The sequence below is a fragment of the Lucilia cuprina genome, chromosome 4 (genome assembly GCF_022045245.1).
Source record: "Lucilia cuprina isolate Lc7/37 chromosome 4, ASM2204524v1, whole genome shotgun sequence".
NCBI classification, from domain to species: Eukaryota; Metazoa; Arthropoda; class Insecta; order Diptera; family Calliphoridae; genus Lucilia; species Lucilia cuprina.
The window spans coordinates 79,369,880-79,390,886 of record NC_060952.1 but is presented as its reverse complement, the minus strand read 5'-3'; the positions used below and the strand labels follow the sequence as shown (position 1 = coordinate 79,390,886).

At 28.7% G+C, this 21,007-nt stretch overlaps 1 protein-coding gene across 2 annotated transcripts in view; it reads right to left on the bottom strand.

The window, feature by feature from the left end:
- Positions 1-12,725: 12,725 nt before the first annotated feature.
- The window catches only part of LOC111681974 (chitinase-like protein PB1E7.04c), a 35,037-nt gene continuing 26,755 nt past the window's right edge, over positions 12,726-21,007 (bottom strand). For both annotated transcript variants that reach the window (XM_046949798.1, XM_046949799.1), the window contains exons 3-7: positions 18,133-19,001; positions 16,534-16,771; positions 16,255-16,466; positions 15,962-16,067; positions 12,726-13,038 (exon numbers count right to left, since the gene is read on the bottom strand). In XM_046949798.1, the coding sequence (XP_046805754.1) occupies positions 12,932-13,038; positions 15,962-16,067; positions 16,255-16,466; positions 16,534-16,771; positions 18,133-19,001 (1,532 nt within the window). In that variant the 3' untranslated portion in view covers positions 12,726-12,931. The remainder of the gene's footprint in view (positions 13,039-15,961; positions 16,068-16,254; positions 16,467-16,533; positions 16,772-18,132; positions 19,002-21,007) is intronic.

Sequence of the window (21,007 nt, the reverse complement as noted above, 5' to 3'; positions counted from 1 at the left end):
TGAAATAATTCGTATATTTTATTAGAATTTTTAACGAATAATATAAATTTCCTTTAGACATTTTACATAATAATCAGCAAACTTTTTATTCGATTTTTCTACACATTTTCTGAAGTATTAAACGATTAACATCAGACTTGTCTGCCAATTGTCAAAAGAGAATTTTATTGTTACGACAATTAAGATACTAATCTGCACATTGACGAAGGACAATTTTATTTATAATCCTATATTATTCTGTAGAAATAAAGGAAAATAGTCTGCACATTTTCTGAAGTAAAAAATAAAATGGCTTTCGAATAATTTCCGATAAATCAGCACATAATCTGAATTGCTTTTGTAATTTTATCAGACAACTAAGCTAACAATATAAATTCCTATATTAGTCTTTAGACATAAACGAGAATAATCTGCACATATTCTGAATTAAAATATAAAATGTCTTTCAAATAATATCCGATAAATCAGCACAATCTGAAGAGAATTGTTTTTGTAATTTCATCAGACGGAATTCGGATACGAAATCAGCAATGTGTGCAGACTGTCGGTACGAATTCGTAACGAATTCGGCAAAAATTGTTTAGTGGGTATCCACTAGTATTATGATTAAATTCAGTAAATGTTAAATTTATTTAAACATGTATATAAAGCCTTTTGTAATAATTTAAAAATATTTTTCCTTAAATATACCAGACGGTAGCCAATCACTTTTCGGTACATGCTACAGCTCGGCCCTAATTTAATATTACATTTTATACAAAACCGCCAAATTTTAACGGATTCTTGCAATAAAAAATACAACATAAATGCTTTTTCATTGAATATGAATCATATTTTATATTAGTAATTGGTGTAGGGTATCATATGGCCGACCACAACCGACTATAGTTTCTTCATTGTTTTCTTAGGGTGTTATTCGTAAACATTTGTTAAAGGTTTATAGAACAAATTTTGTATTAAAATTTCTTTTATAAATCATTAGTAAATGTTTGTGAATAAGAATGTTATAAAATATTGCGTATAATTGATATTTAATTACGTTTAATTATAACGTATACGTTAAATGTGTTCAATCAATTTGTATTCCAATTTAATGGAGTAAAAAAAAAATAATATAAATTATTTCCGTTTATATACATTATTTCATATATATATCAAATGAGTTAAAGAAAAAACATACACAGAAATATTGAGACTTTCAGCCAAAGTTTACTAAGAAATACAAACAAAAATAGTCAAAAGATGCTCTCATAAGGCTTCAAAAATTGTACAATATTAAAAAATAAACTTAAAGTTTTCGGAATAAAAGAAAATAAAGTATTTTTTGGGTGAATGTAACCAATATCTGTAATTAGTCCAGAAAATGAATTTCGTATGAGTAATTTGCTTTTGGCAATAAGTTCTAGTGGAAATAAATTTACAAGAATAAAATATTAATGAATTTTGATGTCATAAGAAATGTATATTATATCAATAAAGAAGAGGAACACAAGTAACGGTAAAAATTTATTGATCCTATGAATTGTATTATAATTTTCATCAATTAAGGATGTAAAACAAATACAAGAAAATAAACATATCGTTGTAGGGTATTTTAAAGTCAAATTTTATGTACTTTGTAACATATTTTTTGTTCATAATCTTATCTTGATTGTTTGCAAGAACAATAGAAAAATTTTCCATTGCTTGTTTTTGCTTTTGTTGTGGAAATTTTTGTAAGTCATCAGGTTGCCTACAAAAACCACCAATATTCCCTTGTGTTTTAAGACAACAAACATACATATTTTGAAAAAAAAAAACTTAAGATACTTGTTTAAAGTCAGTATCATTTTTCGGCTATATGTATGTATATATTTGCCGTCCAAATCATGACCATCTAAAAGAAATTTTCTTAAGTAGCCAGTGTTGTTCTTTTTGTATAAAATTACAGTTTATATCTATTTTATTTTGCTGTTTCATTTTAAACGAATCAGTTTAATCGGAAGTTTTTCTTTTTGCTGTTGCTGGAAGCTAAAAAAATTAAATTCAAGTGGATTGCTTATGCCTATATAAATAAGTTCTTGTTCTCCCCTAGGGTGTTTTTTTACAAACTTTTTTTTTTATTTTTGAGGAGTATAGTTGAAAATGATTTGACACTTGATATTTACGTTGAGAATTTTAATAAAGTTGTATAATTTTTGTTGTGATAAAATTTTCCAATTATACACTTATTAGTTTTGTTAGGGAATTTGTATCTGAAGTGATTAGGAAATGTTCAAATATAATTCTTATTAGGAATATAGTTACCAATTTCTATATGCGATTTATAGATTTATTATATTATTTAGTTAGTTCGTTACTTAGTTAGTTACTTTGAAAGGAGGATGTATATACATCAAATCCAAAGAAATCGGGCTAGTTGTGGGCTTCCACCAGTGATTCAACTATGAATCGAACCCACCACCTCTAGTCTACACTAGAACACTAACCACTAACCTACCGTAGGCAACATCAAAGATGTATAGAGTTTATTATTAATTTTGTAATATTTCACAATATTGGTTTGAAACCTTATTCGATTTTAGGATGATTAACCCATGTCCTGCTGTCTGTTAAAACCACTATTTTACCAACCCCTCATAGAAATTATCTCCAGAAATGTATGTATAAAATATAAGTACAGCCATCAAAATAATTGATTTTAGTCTTATTCTGAAAACCATCTTATTTATTTACTTCCAAAAAAGGAAATTTTCCAACAACTTGTCGTTAAGCTTTATTAGTATTTGCATAAATTTATTTACAGCAATTTAGTCCGCATATTTTTTTATGTCGACATATATAAATCAACTTCAATCAAAAAGATAAATGTCTCATTAAGTTTCAACAATGCTACTCCTATTGTGCTGATAAAAAAAATATGACAAATAATATTTAAAATTGCCATGGTGATTTTCACAAATCATTATAGCGATTTATTGCAGCTAGACATATTGTTTATAGTGTTCATGTATATATATTGTGTTGTCTGTTTGCCTATTAACATCATCATACTTCATGTTTGCGCATATTAACTTCATATTATTTGCAACAAAAATTTATGAGACAAAATGCTCAGTGACACTTGATTGTCATACATCAATTGTTTCATGTAATAAATATAAATAGGGGAAATACAAGTAAAGTCAATTCTAAAACAGTTGTGATAAATGTGTCATTCATAGTAGAGTGGGATTCTTAAAAGTATGTATATGCAAATTTTAATTTTTATGTATATACTAATCTGTGAAGAAAAAGTATTCTTGGTTAAACGGGACCAGCTAGAAGAAATTTAGAAGAAATAAGTATCAATAAGTACCAACTGTATGTAACTTTAAAAGATAGAAGAATGTTCTGTGTAAATTTCTAATTTCTATGAATTAAAAGCGCTCGAACAGTGAAGTAAAGTTGAATGTACTCAGTTTTGACAGGATCACTCCACTCATTCGATCCAGCCTGTAGCCGTGAGTAATATTATGTTCAGTTCTAGTTTTTTTTACGAGACTGCAAAAAAACTGTTTCTATTAGAGCAGGCCATTCACCGTTTCCTTTGTTAATATATTTTTAACACAGACAGTTTTTATTGTGTGGAGCCTTGCATGTCTGTCTAGTACCGAGTGTCCTGTCTATATATCTCTCCTACTTGTTGTTTCTCATTGAAAGACGAGATATCAAAAGCAGATCCCATTCTGGCAAGCTCATCTGCCAGTCCTATGTGCAGGGACACAAACAAGGGTAATATAAAACAGATGACCCAGTCTTGATAGGCAAGAAAACTGTTTCTATTAGAGCAGGCCATTCACCGTTTCTTATGTTCCCATATATTTTTAACACCGACAGTTCTTATTGAAGTGGAGCCTTGCATGTCTGTCTAGTACCGAGTGTCCTGTTACTGTCATTTACCAATATATATCCCTCCTACTTGTTGTTTCTCATTGAAAGACGAGACATCAAAAGCAAATCCCGTTCTGGCAAGCTCATCTGCCAGTCTCTATGAGCAGGGACCCAAACAAGGGTAATATTAAACAGATGACACAGCCTTGATAGATTCTTTTTGCATTGTCTGAATAATAGGGAAGTGGGCATGTGTATGATTTTAGAGAAAGATGTGCCGCTTGATGATTGATGTAATTTCCTATGTTGCAACTAATACTGTTATAGTACCATACAGGCCGACATTATCACAAATATTTCAGCCTAAACACTACACTATATTTGTGAGGAAGACTATGAGAATTCTTCTTATATACCAGTCGCACATAGAAGAAATTCTAATTTTGAAAAATCTATCAAAGTCTATATGTGAGGTAATATAATTGGATTTAAGGTTTAAGAATAGAGGTAATAGGAGTAAAATCTTAGCATGTCCATATGTTTTAAAGGTTAAGACCCGATGAGCTGCAGACTATTATGTACTTGTTTACGTCATTGCTATAACCTCTGTCATTTTCAACAGCGCTAAACACACAACAAACACTTTTAACATTATAGTCAATTTCCATACAACTAACTTATATAAATGAGTTGAGAAAAAATGAAAATTAATGTTTTTAATTCAAAAAAGTAATAACCATAAAAAGAATGTAAACAATTATAAAATCCATTAACTAAAGCAGCACTTTAAGGCGCAATTAACATAAAAAGTTCGCCATTGCGAACGGAACAATGAAAAATAAATTGTTAAGTTAAATTAAATCTTAAATAAAAAAGGCTAAAAACAAATAAACACAAAAAAAAAAACACACCCACCCATCAACTGATACAAACAATCACATATTCCTCCAGCACTTAAAAAGATAAAAATAAAAACCGAAACCAAAAAACAAATACATACAAAATAAGTAAAAAAATGCTAAATCCTAACAAATAAATAGACCAACGAAATAATCTTGGTTATGGATATTGTTCTATACAATATACATACTTATAATCGTGGAGCCAGTAGGCTCTCTCCATTCCATATGCCAAAACAAAAAAATCTTAAGTATGCCTATTTTATTTTATTTACATGAAGGTTAAATAAAGGAACAATCTTATTTTGCATTAAATTATTTTTAGATACTTACTTACACAGTTGTGGTGTTTTCTTGAAAAAGGAAAACCTAAATTTTACATACAAGAGAAAAGAAGAAAGAAATATTTAACTTGAATTAAAGCCATTAGTAGTAGTAGCGGTAGTATGTTAGAAACATTTTGTTATTCCCTTTTATTTTATATTTTATAAAAATGCGAATACTTGTTTAAACGGGTTGTAAATTCTTTTTGTTTATTTGTTATTAATACACACATATTAAATGTAGTTATCTTAAACTATAAGAAAAACATGACTGTAGAATGTAAACAAATATCATAAAATATAATTTATGTTTAATATAATACAAAAATAAGATAATAACCATAAATTTTCTTATGAATATTATGAAATGAAACTTAAATAAATATCGCTAAGTAAAACAACTTCCAACTTGTGATGTTGTGATTTAAGACAAAACTTACATAAGTTCAAAGGATTTTTTAAAAGTAAAGGCCCTACATATGTACTCCGATCTTACAAATCCAATATCTTATTTATTATGGAAGAAATGGTCTTTGGGATCTATTAGCTTCTAGTGAAAAGTCCGTACAAGGAACGGAATGTCTAAACTGGATTGGAATACAAAATTTTACAGCAAAAGGACATTTGTTCGAGATAACGGAAAAACATATGTTTAACTTATCAACGTTTTTAAAGTTATCACAGCGAACAGAGTAATCAAATAAAATATTGCATCATTTTAAAATTTCTTTTTAAATTAAAATTTTGTTAATGTTTACAACTATTTTTTAAAGAATTTTCAATAAATTTTGATACTAAATTTTGATGTTGTACTTCGAGCTTTCTTCTTTACTCGTATATCCCATTACATACACGTCCTGTAGCGTAACAAATATACTCGGTATATCCTACACTAAAAAATTATGTTTGAAAAATTAATTTGTTTTTATTTTATTAATGAAGCATTTATTTACAAATATTTTAATAATTTGACAAAATGTGATTAATTTGCAATAATAAAGCAATAATGTTGATTATTGGTTGAATACAAACATTTTTTAATGATTATTTTAACATTTTAATGACAATAGTCAATGTAAATCGCGTGAAAAAAATGTGAACAGATTCTATGTCTTCATGCAGAAGACATCTACTTAATAAATAAAAAGTATTTACAAAACACATTATATATTATTAAAGTAACACAAATATATTATTAAAGTATATCATAAATTATTAAAATACTTCTTATTTAATCAAAACGTTAGGTAAGAGGTGTCACTTTTAAGTAATTACTAGATTATTCAATTATTCGGGTTTTGTCTTATTCGGTTTATTCGACAAATAATTATTTGGGGGTTTAAGTTGTCCGGTTAGTAATTGCATAATTCAAAATTGTTCGGTTAATCAAATAAAAAACAAACTTAAAATTTTCCACTACTCTCAATGCAATTCTTTTAATTTTTTTCTCAAATATTAGAAATTATTTATTTTCATGTGAAATCCTCTTCTATATAAAGAAATTAATTTATTAAATTTATGTTTTTGAGATTTATCAAAGAGTTCCCGAATTCTTACGTTCCAATGAACTAGTGTATAACTTTATATTGCTGAAGAACTTATTAGAAATTCTATAGAAACTGTTCGGTTAATCGGTTAATTAATATAAATCGGTTAATTGATATAAATTATTCGGTTTATTCGTTATTTGAAATTTGGAAATTTTCATTTATTCGGACGATTAATCGTCAGAATTCATACGTTCCAATGAACTAGTGTATAACTATATATTGCTGAAGAACTTATTAGAAATTCTATAGAAACTGTTCGGTTAATCGGTTAATTGATATAAATTGGTCAATTGATATAAATTATTCGGTTTATTCGTTATTTGAAATTTGGAAATTTTCATTTATTCGGACGATTAATCGTCAAAAATTGATCGATTAACCGATCGACGATTAATCGTTTGAATACCCTAGTAATTACCATGCTTTTGCTGGGAACATTTGAAATAAACAAATAATGTATATTCGCGGTATGCTGGATAGGTGAAATAATGGACCGATTTTGAAAATTTTCAATAACATTCGTCATTGGATACAGAGTAGAGTATTTAACAAATTTTACAACAAATTATTGTATGTGACCTAAAGTTAATTAAGTCGTAATCATTATGAAGTTAGGCAGTTTTATTTAAACTAACATAAAAATAGGTTTTGCCCATTTTTGTAGATATACTAGAAATTTTAACAAATTATTTAAAAATGCAACCTGTACCGTCCTAACAAGGTATAGATGGACACTTAGAGACAGACGGTCATTTATCAAAGCTTAATGGAAACAGTAATTCTGAGCCGATTGGTATAGTTTAAGGTAGGTATACAACCATCTTAAGTTTTTTAACTATTTTCACTAATCCTAGTACTATTTGGTGTTATGATTCCAAATATAGAAATAACAAGTAAGAGTGTTATATTCGGCCATGCCGAATCTTATATACCCACCATCAAATCATTCATGTTTATGTAGAATTTTACTGATGTACTCACATTTTTGGGTCAGTAATTAGTCTTAAAGTCATTTTCAGAAGGGGACCTTGGTAAGGTCAATTATAAATCCATTTTCATTAAATTTATGAAAATGATTTTATTTCCTATAAAACTTTTTTATGTCGAATTTTATTGCTTTATATATATGTTATGAGCAGATATGAGCATAAATTTAAGTTCTCATTAAACATGTATGTGTTGAATTTCACCGCTATTTATACATCTCTTAGCGATAAAGTTATTTTCTGAAGGATGCATTATAATAGGGATAGGAGAAAACGTGAACCGATATTCTTACTTTCAATAAGGATCGATCCTTATAAAATTTTATAGGGAGATTTTGGCTCGCACGAAACTTGTGTATGTAGAATTTTGTAGTAATGAGCGTTGAATTCGTTGTCTAAAGGGCACCTTATTAGGGGGTTAGATTATAATGGACTCATAAAATAAATGATTTTAGTTCCCATAATACTTTTATATGTCGAATATTACTGTTATATATATTCTTCTTAAGGTAGATATGAGCATTAAAGTCGTTTTCTGAAAGGGACCTTATAGGTGGGATAGGGTCAATTATCCTTATAAAATTCTACAAAAAGATTTGAGACCACAAAACATGTTTGTGCCGAATTTCACCGCTATTGATGCTTCTCTTAGCCAGTTATGAGCGACAAAGACATTTTCTGAAGGGGACTTTATATGGGGGGTAGGGTCAATTATGGACCGATCCTTATGAAATTCTACGAGAAGATTTATGTTCCTATAAAACATGTTTGTGCCGAATTTCACTGCTATTGATGCTGCTGTTAGGCAGTTATGGGCGATAAAGTCATTTTCTGAAGGGGACTTTGTATGGGGGGTTGGGTCAAATGTGGACCGATCGTTATAGAATTCTACGAAGAGATTTATGTTCCCGTAGAACATGTTTGTGCTGAATTTCACTGCTATTGATGCTTCTCTTAGCCAGTTATGGGCGATAAAGTCATTTTCTGAAGGGGACTTTATATGGGGGGTAGGGTCAATTATGGACCGATCCTTATAAAATTCTACGAAGAAATTTATGTTCCCGTAGAACATGTTTGTGCCGAATTTCATTGCTATTGATGCTTCTCTTAGCCAGTTATGGGCGATAAAGTCATTTTCTGAAGGGGACTTTATATGGGGGGTAGGGTCAATTATAGACCGATCCTTATAAAATTCTACGAAGAGATTTATGTCATGTAGGGTCAATTATTGACCGATCCTTATAAAATTCTACGAAAAGATTTACGTCCCCATAAAACATGTTTGTGCCGAATTATAACGCTATTGATGATTTTGTTAGTAAGTTATGGGCGATAATGTCATTTTCTAAAGGGGGCCTTATATGGGGGCTAGGCGAAATCGTGAACCGATATTGCCCATTTTCAATACCAAACAAACTATATCAACTATAAGTATCTGTGAAAAATTTCAGCTTGCTAGCTACTTCCGTTTGGATTCTATCGTGTTTTCAACAGACAGACAGACGGACAGACGGACGGACATGGCTAGATCGTCTTAGAATCTAATAAGGACCCAGAATATATATACTTTTATAGGTCTTAGACGAATATTTCAATGTGTTACAAACGGAATGACAAAAACAATTTACCCCCCATCTTTTTTGATAGTGGGTATAAAAATGTAGTATCACCAACCAATTTTCCACATTTTCATCTTTTAGTCTTTTTGGCTGTGTACTTGAGACCCAAATATAATGTTTATACCCTACACCACTTTAGTGGGGAGGCTAAATTGGGTTTCTGTTGATGTTTGTAACGCACAACAATATAAGTCCTATACCCACCTTAAAGTATGCCAATCGGCTCAGAATCTTTTTCTGAGTCGATTTAGCTATGTCCGTCCATGTAAACCTTGTAATCAAACTACAGGCCGCAATTTTGAAGACAATTGAATGAAATTTTGTACATAATTTTATATTGTCCCAGGGACGAACCCTATTGAAAATGGTTAGGTCCATTATTTCACCTAGCCCCCATACAACTGTACCCACGAATAGGGCTTGTAAATATTGTAATCAAATTACAGGTCGCATTTTGGAGATAATTCATTGAAATATGGCACATGATCTTCTATGGTACTGTAGACGAAGCCTGTTGGAAATGATTAACATTGGTTCAATATTTCACCTAGCCCCCATACAATTGAACCCCCGAGCTTGTTTTCAATCGATTTAAATGATGACTGCAAAGAATTAAATTAACCCTTAAACGTAAATATGAAATTTCCGTAATATATGACATTTTGCGAGAAAATGGAGAGAGAAAGAATGAAAAAGTTATCAGATATGGGTTTAACATCTAAAAATGCATTAGATTAAAGTTTGTTTAAAAAGTTTTCAAAAACCTTCATTTCGTTGGCCTGTGTTATTTATCTGTATTAGACCGCTCTATACAGATAAATAACACTAATGGGTAGATAATAAAGTTCTGGTCAGGTTGGGACATAACAAAGTATTGTTATGTTTTGAAAAAATTCTGATTCAGATGTATCACAGATTAATCAAATACAAATATACTCACATTGTTTCAGCGATAAAATTTCTGACAAATACTAATTTATTTAACTAAAATATATAAATTTATTTCTTATTAGCAATTAAATTGAAACTTAAAATATAATATAATTTGGATAAATTGCAATTTTTAATATCCTGTGTAAAAGATAAAAAGTATAAAACATTTCTTTTAAAATTTTTTATATTTTACCTTAACAAATTAAGATAATTATGAATAATTAAAGTTTATTTTTACGACTTTGTCATAAATTTATATTATTGCACTTACAAGTCCTTTTCTACAACATTATGCGGAGTATTAAATCTTATTTTTATTGTATATCATTTTGACCAAACATTTTGTATTAAAAAAGTAATTCAACCTTTTTACAATTATATAGTATATTGCCTTTTTCAAGTTGTTTCCTGTGGTAACGATCTATTTCTTTTATGATTCATTCTTTAACTTTTGTTGAATCGTGGTAAATTTATCTTATTATTTCTTTTTTTGTCTTTTTTATACCCCAAGGAATCTTTTGTGAAGTAGCTCTTTTGCTTAAATGTCCGTTTGTATTTTATATTATTTATTTATATATTTTTACTTCGTTGCAATAACAATTGTGATTTATTTTTTATGTACACATTTGTTGTTTACGAAAAATAAGAGAAAAAACAAACTTTCATTTTAAATGTTTGTCCACTTGAAATGACTGTTTGTTAGAACTGGATTTTTATTTTCTTGGCAAACAATTTTTATACATTTTTTTGAAGCAACGAAAAGGTGTCAAAATGTAATAAATTCTCATTTGTTAAGGGAAAAATCTGAAAAAAATAAAACATTTCACTTTGTTTTAGGTCTTTTTTAAGGCCGTCATAAATAAGATTTAAGCACATTTTTCTCCTTAGCAGATAAGTGTACTTCAATGTTATTAAATTTGAAGACAAACTACGTTGATTATCTTGAGTTTACCTTAAGGAAAGAAATTTTTTGAAATTTGTTGTTTAAATTAAACTTTATTCATTAAAGAGAATTTTTGTTAATATAGAAATTTTGTCATTATTACTGCTTTACAGTCAGGATATTAAGTAAAATACTCCAGAAATGGAAAAAGTAAGTTTACACCTTGGATCATTAAAAAGAGGATGATTTAATAAGTTTATACAATTAGTTAGTCTGTATATATGTCTACCTGTCTACCTGTATGTCTGAATGTCTGTATGTATGTCTGTCTGTATATCTGTCTGTCTGTCTGTCTGTCTGAATGTCTGCCTGTCTGTCCGTCTGTTTGTTTATCTGTCTGTCTTTAAAAAAAATTAACAAAATGGCGACTTAGTAAAGGAGGGGCGAGATCCCCTCATATGAATTAAATACTCATTAGAGCCATTTTTCCCACTTTTGTAAACAACATTGTAAACATTTGATAAATATCTATCTATCATGAAAAACTTGTCATGAACCTCCCATATGAATTATGTACAAAAAATGGTATTTCTACGAACTCATTACAGCTGGAATCTTCATATTTTGATATCAATCAATCAGCATATCTGTTTATATGTCCGTCTGTCGGTTTATCTCTCAGTCTCTGTAAAAAAAATTAATATCTAGGAACTCATTAGACAGAATCTTCACATTTTGAATAGATACCATTGTTAACATTTGTTAATTAAATACAAAAATTAGTAAACATTACAACTAGAATCTTCAAACTGTTCCCATGAAACATTGAAATCCAACTGACTTATTTAAAATCACAAAATACTTACTTTTTTTACTTTAAAGAGAATTTAAAAATTTCCTTTTGACTTTTTTAATACATTTTTTTGTAGTTTTATTTGTATTTGTTTTATGAGAAAAAGAATTACATTCATCATATTTACTTAAAAGTAAATTTTTGTTAACATTTTATTTATTTAATTTATATAAGAAAATATTTACACAATTTTCATTTCATACTACATCCTTCCTTTAAGAATAATGACAGAGTTTTTAGATGTTAATTGATATTTTCATTAGACTTAAACATAATATTTCTTTGTCATTTAAAGTTACATAGAGTCAAATGAAAATATTAAAAAAATTAAATAAAAATATTTGTTTATTAAATGCAAAATTAAATATTTGAATAGTTAGAGGAAGTTTCTTGTTAATTTTTATATTAAAATATTTGGTTTCAGTTTTCATTTTTAAATGCACTCATATTATTAAGAATATTTTGATTTTAATATATATATTTTTTTAAGGTTCATAAAAAATCTATTTAAATGTTAATTTTTATAAAATTAACACTTACTAGAAGATGTTTTTTATTTTGTATTATTTATTAATTTTTTTGATAATTGTTTTTTTTATTAAACTAATTTAACATTTATTGATATTTCACAACTTTTAGTTTATTTCAAGAGGTTTAAATTTAATTATGTAATTATTTCAATTTAAGAATTGTGTTTATATTTCATACATAAAAATTATTATTATTATTTTTTTAATTTACATAATTTAAGTTTAAAGTCACTAAAGTTATTATTTCTTAAAATTTTCTAGTACAATATTTACAACTGGAATTTTTTTGTATCTATATATCTATGTATGTATATGTTGCTTTTAATATTTTTGTTTTATTGGGATAGACATTTGCCCTTAATACTTATTATTACAATTACAATTTTCTATAAATATCTATGTATATTTATACGTATTTATGCATGTGTATATGTATATTTGTATAAGTATATGGTTCTACATATTTAAACTAATTGCTGTATTGAATTGTTTTCGAACAACAGTCACGTCTTGTGTAATAACATCAATAAAAATAAAAGCAGCAACAGATAATAATCATTAAGTGTATACGTTCGTGCTGCAGACATTATGGCAGATGCAGAATATTCACCTAAAGATAAAACACAAAAAAAAAACAAACGAATAAAAATTATTATTGAAAAACAGAATTGTAAATATTTTTTTTTTTATAAAAAAATAAGGTCGGTTATAAATATGTTTATGTTGAAATAATTCCCATCTATATTAATCGTTATGGCAGCAAACACTTAAACAAAAACACACGCACCCTTGTACTAGCTTGCATTCTTTGGGAAAACAATTTTCATAGACAGAAGAAAATATTAGGGTTCGATTTTTTAGCCGAATATAAATAGTCCCAAAATATTCAGTATAAAGAATTTAAGGTTAGGCTGATAGAAGGATGTATAATACATTAGGGTGGGTCGAAAAAAATATTCAATCAGTCATCTATAAATATAAAAATCAATTTTTAAGTCTTTGTCAGGCCTAGAAAATTAGTCTTAAATATTAAGTACGCTGCAAACTGAACTATACTTAACACCATATAAAAAATTAAATATATTAAAAAAAAAATCGCACCCCTATACACATTATGTTTCCCTACAATATCCGATAGATGTGTTCTAAATGTTAGAAGTTGTAAAGCGCTGCTTTAAATTATGATTGGATCCTTACAAATGTTAAGCTGTAAGCAAATATAAGTACTTCCATAAGAATTAGTTTTATCACCACTTCAAAATTACCACTAAGTGAATTTTTTATATTCTGTTACCACACCACTTTAGTGGGAGGGTATTTTGGGTTTGTGATAATGTTTGTAACGCATAATAATATTGGTCCTCTACCCACCTTAAAGTATACCAATCGGCTCAGAATCATTTTCAGAGCCAATCCAGCAATGTCCGTCCGTCCGTCTGTCTATGTAAATCTTGTAATCAAACTACAGGCCGCAATTTTGAAAATAATTGAATGAAATTTGGTACATGATCTTATATTATCCCAGGGACGAACCCTATTGAAAATGGTTAAGATTGGTCTATTATTTTACTTAGCCCCCATACAACTGTACCCCCGAATAGGGCTTGTAAAAATTTTAATTAAACTACAGGTCGCAATTTTGGAGATAATTCAATGAAATTTGGCACATGATCTTCTATTATACCTTACACGAAGTCTATTGAAAATGGTTAACATCGGTCTATTATTTCACCTAGCACCCATACAACTGAACCCCCGAATGGAGCTGTTAAACCTTATAATAAAACTACAGGTCGCAATTTTGGAGATAATACAATGAAATTTGGAACATGATCTTTTATGGAACTATAGGCGAAGCATATTGAAAATAGTTAACATCGGCCCAATAGAACTGAACCCGCCAAATAGGGATTTTAAGTTGATAATTATGTTTAATATACTCGTTTCTCAACAAAAAGCTGCAAAACCAAGTTCTATACTAGTCTTGATGACCTTGATGAACTTTATAATTTGACCCTAGCCCCTCTAGAAAGCCCCGATCAAAATTTTACTTAAATATACACAGTTTTATTAAACAGGAAATGGCTTTAGTATATCTGAGGCAAGGTACAATTCAACTTAAATGCTTTATTATGAAAACTAAATCACATTTTATTCGTATACAGGTGTAGGATATTATATGTTCGGTCTAGCCTGACTATAACTTCTTACTTTTTTTGTACTTAAATGATTTGAATTAAGCCAATTTTATTGTGGAGTTATGTTAATATTATTTGAGTCAAATTAGTTCTATAATACTACAAATTTCAAAATAATTTCCTAGAATGACTTCAAATGTAGTGAATTTGGAATCAATTAAAAAGGACATCCATCTTATGACAAGCCTGTGTAAAAATCATCACTTCTTCAGGTCTCTTTCAGTACTTTCATAAAGTAAATTCTACTTCTTTTTCGCTTCTTTGAAAGTTCTTTCTTAGCTGAGTAATGTAGAATATTATTAAAATTTCTAAAATATATTTTTTACATATCTCTTCTATGATTTTCAACATAACTGTAGAAATATATATTATTTTATATGTTAGCAGATGTAAAACATAAAATTTAATATTGAACTGCTACTGGAGTGGTGAAAAAAGGATTTAATAAGTAGTTATGACTGAATGAGACTTAAGTGAGTAATGCAAATAAAGTGGTTTCGTGAATGTATATACATACATTCATATGTATATACACTTGTGTTTATATCGGCATATACATACATATGCACATACAATTTTGTACATATGGACAGATATGAGTTTTATGTTGGTAGTTCTCTTTAAAATAATGGCGTATTATAATGGCGATATTGGTAGTATTGTTAATTATTCATCATTTGTTTTAATGGAAAATAATTTCGTAATTTTTAAAGGAAATGAAGCAAAATAGGGATAGATATTTGATTTCGGCCTATAAAAGGATATCCTTTATACAGATTTAATTTAAAAGGAAAGTTTATTACATTTTAAGTCTTGGCGGTGTGTACATGGGTTTATAATCTCCTGATCCAGCGTGGTAGAATTCATTGAATCTATACGATATACATTCATTAGTTTAGTATATTAGTGTATGTAAATAGCTTTTAAACGAAACGCGTTAGTGTACTCAATACATATTTAAAAAGGGGCAAGGGAGTTAAGAAAAGTCTTCAAACAAGTTTTAGTATATTAAACAGAGATCAATTGCTGGTAGGGAACTAAGACCCATTTGGAAAAATTTATTCATTTTTTAATACTTATCAACTTCAGTACCCACCGATTTGGAGTTATTCCTATATTAAATTCTTAAAAAGTCTATTCCTCTGGACACTCTAATCTACATACTCTCACAAAAATGAAAGTACACGCAACACTTATCAATTCTTGCTTATTTCACCACCTTAATCTGAAATTCTGTTTATAATCACTGAATGGTCTACTCGACAGTTTAATTTGAATTCATTGTAAATTCTCTGTTAAAAATAAGCAAAAACACAAAATCAGAATGCAACTTACCACTAAGTACATGTAAATCAACTGACACAGATGCACTATTTGATGGCTGACATGTATAATTACCAGAATCCATTTTGCGTACAAACGGTATTATCAGAGAGCCAATCTGCACAAAATAAAAAGATAAACAGAAAAAAATTTCGTTTAATAATATGTTATAGAAATTCTGTGGGTTTTAACGCAATCTAATAAAACTCAAAAAAAAAATAAATAAAATGATTCAAGTTAACATATTCTCTCTTTAGTAGTATTTTAAAGCAAAAGAAATAATTTTTATTTAAAAAAAAATTTACCGTATTCTGATTATCTCCACTATTGCCAAAAATATTGCGATCCAGCTGAGTATACCAACCCATTTTGTTGTCTTCACTTATTTGGCTTTTATCACGAAACCAAATAATATACTGCGGAGGCTCAAGTGTACCACGTACAATACAATGTAGCGCCACTTTACTGCCAGCCTTAACAAATCGTGACTGATCACCAATCAATTCAGTTAAGGGCACTACATTAAAATGGAGAATAAACTGAATAACGAACACACCTTTTGATTTGAGCCAAATCCAACTTACCTATAACTTTTAAGTAAACTTTAGCACTCATTTTTGGCTCCGAACTTGCCTGACATTCGTACCAGCCTTCGTCGGTATGCTGTACATATTTAATTTGTAATGACCATGTAAATTCCTTGTCATCTTGAAAAATGGCCTGAAATCTTTGATCAGCTATAAAAGTAGTTTGATCTACTGATATGATATGACCGTCTCTTAAACGTACCCATGAAACGGGCTTATTTTGTAAACGATGTATCTGAAATAGGAAATGTATGGGAAATATTCGAGTGATTATTAAAAGTGTAATGAATTAACTAAAGTTAAAATAATAAATTTTTGTCAAAAATGATTAAATATCAATTATACTAGGTAGTTTTTGAAACAAGAAGAAATATACAAATGTGTTCTATAAAAGGTTTTTAAAAATTTTGATTCATATTTTTTAATAATTTTGCTAATTTAATACATATATGTTTAACCCTCCGCCATGCTTATGTATCTGGCCAGACATTTTGCGCTACGTACGTAAAGCAATATGTAAACATAAGCATCACGCTAAAAAAAAACCGCTCAAAAGCGGTTAAAGGACTCGTCATAACGCCACTGGACACATTGGAATCCTATAAAAAATCAACTGATTCCATTCAAGAGTAACATAAGATAGAAGTGTCCAAGTTAGAAAAGAAATGATCCAAGAACTCTATACTGGAGCCCCAAAAAGAGAAATATACCACCGTTTATCTAATCACAACACTAAATTGGTAAGCCGACTGCTAGAAGCAATTATGCCGATATCAGATGACAAAGTTAAATCTATGAACGCATAGGATTGTATGAAACTTATAACCAAATATTTTTTCGGAGGTATGGTTTATGGGAACCAGTCCATTTGAAAGTAGTCAGTAACGAAAGAGCAAATGTAATAACCTTAATGAGAAGGAAGCTCGAGTGAAACTTAGAAGTACGTTCTTTGTTATTTTCAGATTTTCAAAGTGAAACTTTGGAGTACGCCCTTCGCCATTTTCAGACTTTTGTCAAAATTTGATCCAAATATATTGTATTACTTCCAAGAAGTGATCACGAACACTGATTAAAAAAATCCTTAGAAATTACCTGCAGGAAACTAGAATTCTAAATGTCTGAAAATAATATACTCACAGAAAACACTATATAGTTTTTGATAAAATTTGAAGACCAGTTTGTTTTAGAAACTAATAAACAAAACAATATTAAACAAAATAAAATCTATATTTTTGCACAACGAATGGTAATCATAAGAATCTAGTTAAATAGGTTATAAAGATGTAGTGAATTTGCCAACATACAATTTTATTTTCTTCCCAATACAATAATCATATTGACATCATTTTGCCACTTTGGCAGTTAGATTTTACTATTACTTTTTTTAATATCAATCCATGGAATATATTAAGCTAAATATCGTGAAAAAAAATATACGTAAAACTCACGTTACACTTCTCTACTAGCTTAAAGTTTACAAATTCAAAATAAACCATAAATACAACCAAATATAAACATGTACGGTAAAATGATTTTAAAACTAAATTACAAAAAAAAACTTCTCAGAATTTCTAATAACTTATAACATATACTCACATGACATGGCAAATAAGCATGACTGCCCACTTGCACGGTCACATTCGCCCTCGCCATACTTGAGTTTTTCTTTGGTATTTGCAGTTTATGGTTATTCTGATTATGTCCATTGAGTTGATGCTCTGATAAATTGTCGAAATATAAAAGATTTTCTTGTGAATTTGTAGCATAAACATCAGATGGCCGGAGATGGGATATTGGTGATTCTGTAGTCGTTGTCGATACGGTATTTAAATATGCTGGCAAATCAGCAACAGCAAATACGGGAAATGGTGGCAAATATGTGGGTATCGAAAATCCTTTGGTTAACAAATCTTTAGCTGCCTGTTCAGCTTCACTGAGTGGTGGTAAATCACTGGCATCGTATGTGTTTAATATGGATGTTGAGAGTGATAATTCACTCGAACCATTTTCGTCATCCTCTTCCCATTGCAGTGATGAATGTTCTGGCGATTCTGTATGCAATAACGTTACGGTTCCTGTTAAGGATGACCGTATATTTGATGGGCTATCATCCATGGACGATGTTGTTAATGATGATGTTGGTAGTGATTTTTCTACTAAAGCAGCAGATTCCATAGTTTTTAAAGGTGGTCTGCTATCTGTCGATACTGATGATGTTGCTGGTGATGATAACGATGATGTTAAAGCCGCTGATGACGGTGACACTGATGATGGAAATAACAATGATGTTGCTGATGATGCTGTCATTAGTGTTGTTGTTACTGTTGATGTGTCAGGTGAGTTTTGTAAATTGTCGTTGATTTTTGTAGATTTATTGGTTGTTGCTGTGGGCAGGTGTGTATTATTCGGCAGTGTTATTGTAGTTAATTGTTGTTGCAATATTGCACTGGCACATATCGTAAATTCTATCGGGGAAAAAAATCACAGAAAAAGAAATACGAAAGTGATAATAAAAATAAATTGTTAATGTGATTGTTTTAAATTTTTATACTCAGTCTAAAGGAGTGTTATAAATTAAGGTTAAATAAACATTCAATCAATTTATATCTGTACTTTTTCCGAATAATGAATAAAACTTTTAGCAGAAATATATTGCATGTATGTTGAAGAGTTGTGCATAATTTATTATCAGTTAAATGTTTTAAAATTGTTTGTGGTCAGAAATGTTTTTCCCATGAAGATAAAGATTTCATATAAAAGATAATTTTTATTTTGCATAATTCAATATACAGCATATGATTAAAATTTTTGTAATATCTAGTACATATATATTTAAGAAAACATTTTCAACTTTAGTATGGAAACGAAATTTTAATATACTAACTCTGTTCATCAGAAACGAATGCTCTTAAAAAAAAGAAAACTTGAGCTAAAAGAAAAAACATTAATATCCAAACATAACTTAAAGACAAGGACTTGTTTAGAAATCAAAAAATATAATCAAAACATGTAAAAGCAAATTTCAATTACTAATCATTTTTTAGTATTTTGTAAACATAAAGAGTGAATCATACATATTTGAGTATACTTGATATAATAAATATGTATTACTCATACGACACAGTGGTAAATGCTAGAAATTAAATATGCAAATCAAATTCAAGCAATTAGTAAAATTTTAGGCTGTTATTCTTAAAAACTGGTCTAGCTTTATAATTTCTATATAAGAAAATTAATATTAATAACAATATTTATTAAATTTTAACAAATTACAGAAAATTTCTTATTAAAATTAGTAACGAAAAGGACTTTAATAAAAGTCTAAACATAAATGAGTATGAAAGAAAAGTTGGGCATGGCGAATATATGATAACCTATACCAGCAAATTGTTTATTAAATAATAAAGCATTTAATTTCTTTTCTACCATTTTTACTTTTTATTTTGCAAAAAGAACAGAGAAAGGGTAGTGGAATTTACATTAATATTATTTATACAGAATTTCATCGTGCTATTAGTATTTAAAAGAGAATTTTGATCTTCAAGTCATTTCTAGAAGCGGAGTTTATATGGCAAAAAAAGGCCCTATCATTACGAAAATCCGCAGTGTTACTTAGACTTTTATAGTAAAATTTGAGGGGTAGGTGAAATAATGGACCGATTTAAATTATTGGGTAAAAAAAGTATGTGTAATATTTTATTAAGTTATTTTGACAATTGCGACCTATAGGGGGCGTAAATTCTTTACATGGATACACAGAAAGACGGACGGTCAGACTGAAAATGATTCCGACCATTTCACAAGGTCGATTTAAACCAATACTTTTATTTGTTACAAACATCAGCACAAGCGCATAATACCTTCTCTAATATAGTGGTGTTGGGTATAAAAACAACCCTAGCAGCATGTTACATAAAATTAGAAAAATTGTTAAGAGTTTTTTTATGGAATGACTAGCACTGTAATTTTTTCCAATTTATGTTAACTTTTTTAATGACCACAAAACATAATGGCAGCCATTTTTTTGCTCAACAAAACTTTGTACACAATTTTAATTAATACACTTTTTTGTTTACAAATGCGTTAAATTAACATGAAAAATTTGTTTTTTTTAAGAGTATCTTAAATTTCTTTGAACAGTAAAAATTTATATTAAAGCCATTGTTTTACAGAGTATTTAATGTAGTAAATTCAAAAATTTGTTAAAATAAAAGTGATTATTTTTATATAAAAGAATATTTTGGCCTATTCACGATATTTATCTTAGAAGACTTAAATTTTTGTATTTACAAAGTATTTTTTGATTTTGTCTTAATATAATTATCAATGCAATTTATATAGAAACACATAGCACATCGAAAAACCAGCTACTACTTAGTAAATAGGAGGATGTCAATCGTCACTACATATAATCAAAAAGGCAGTTGGAAAGATAGTACAAAGAAGTGCAGAAAATGAATTGATTACAGTC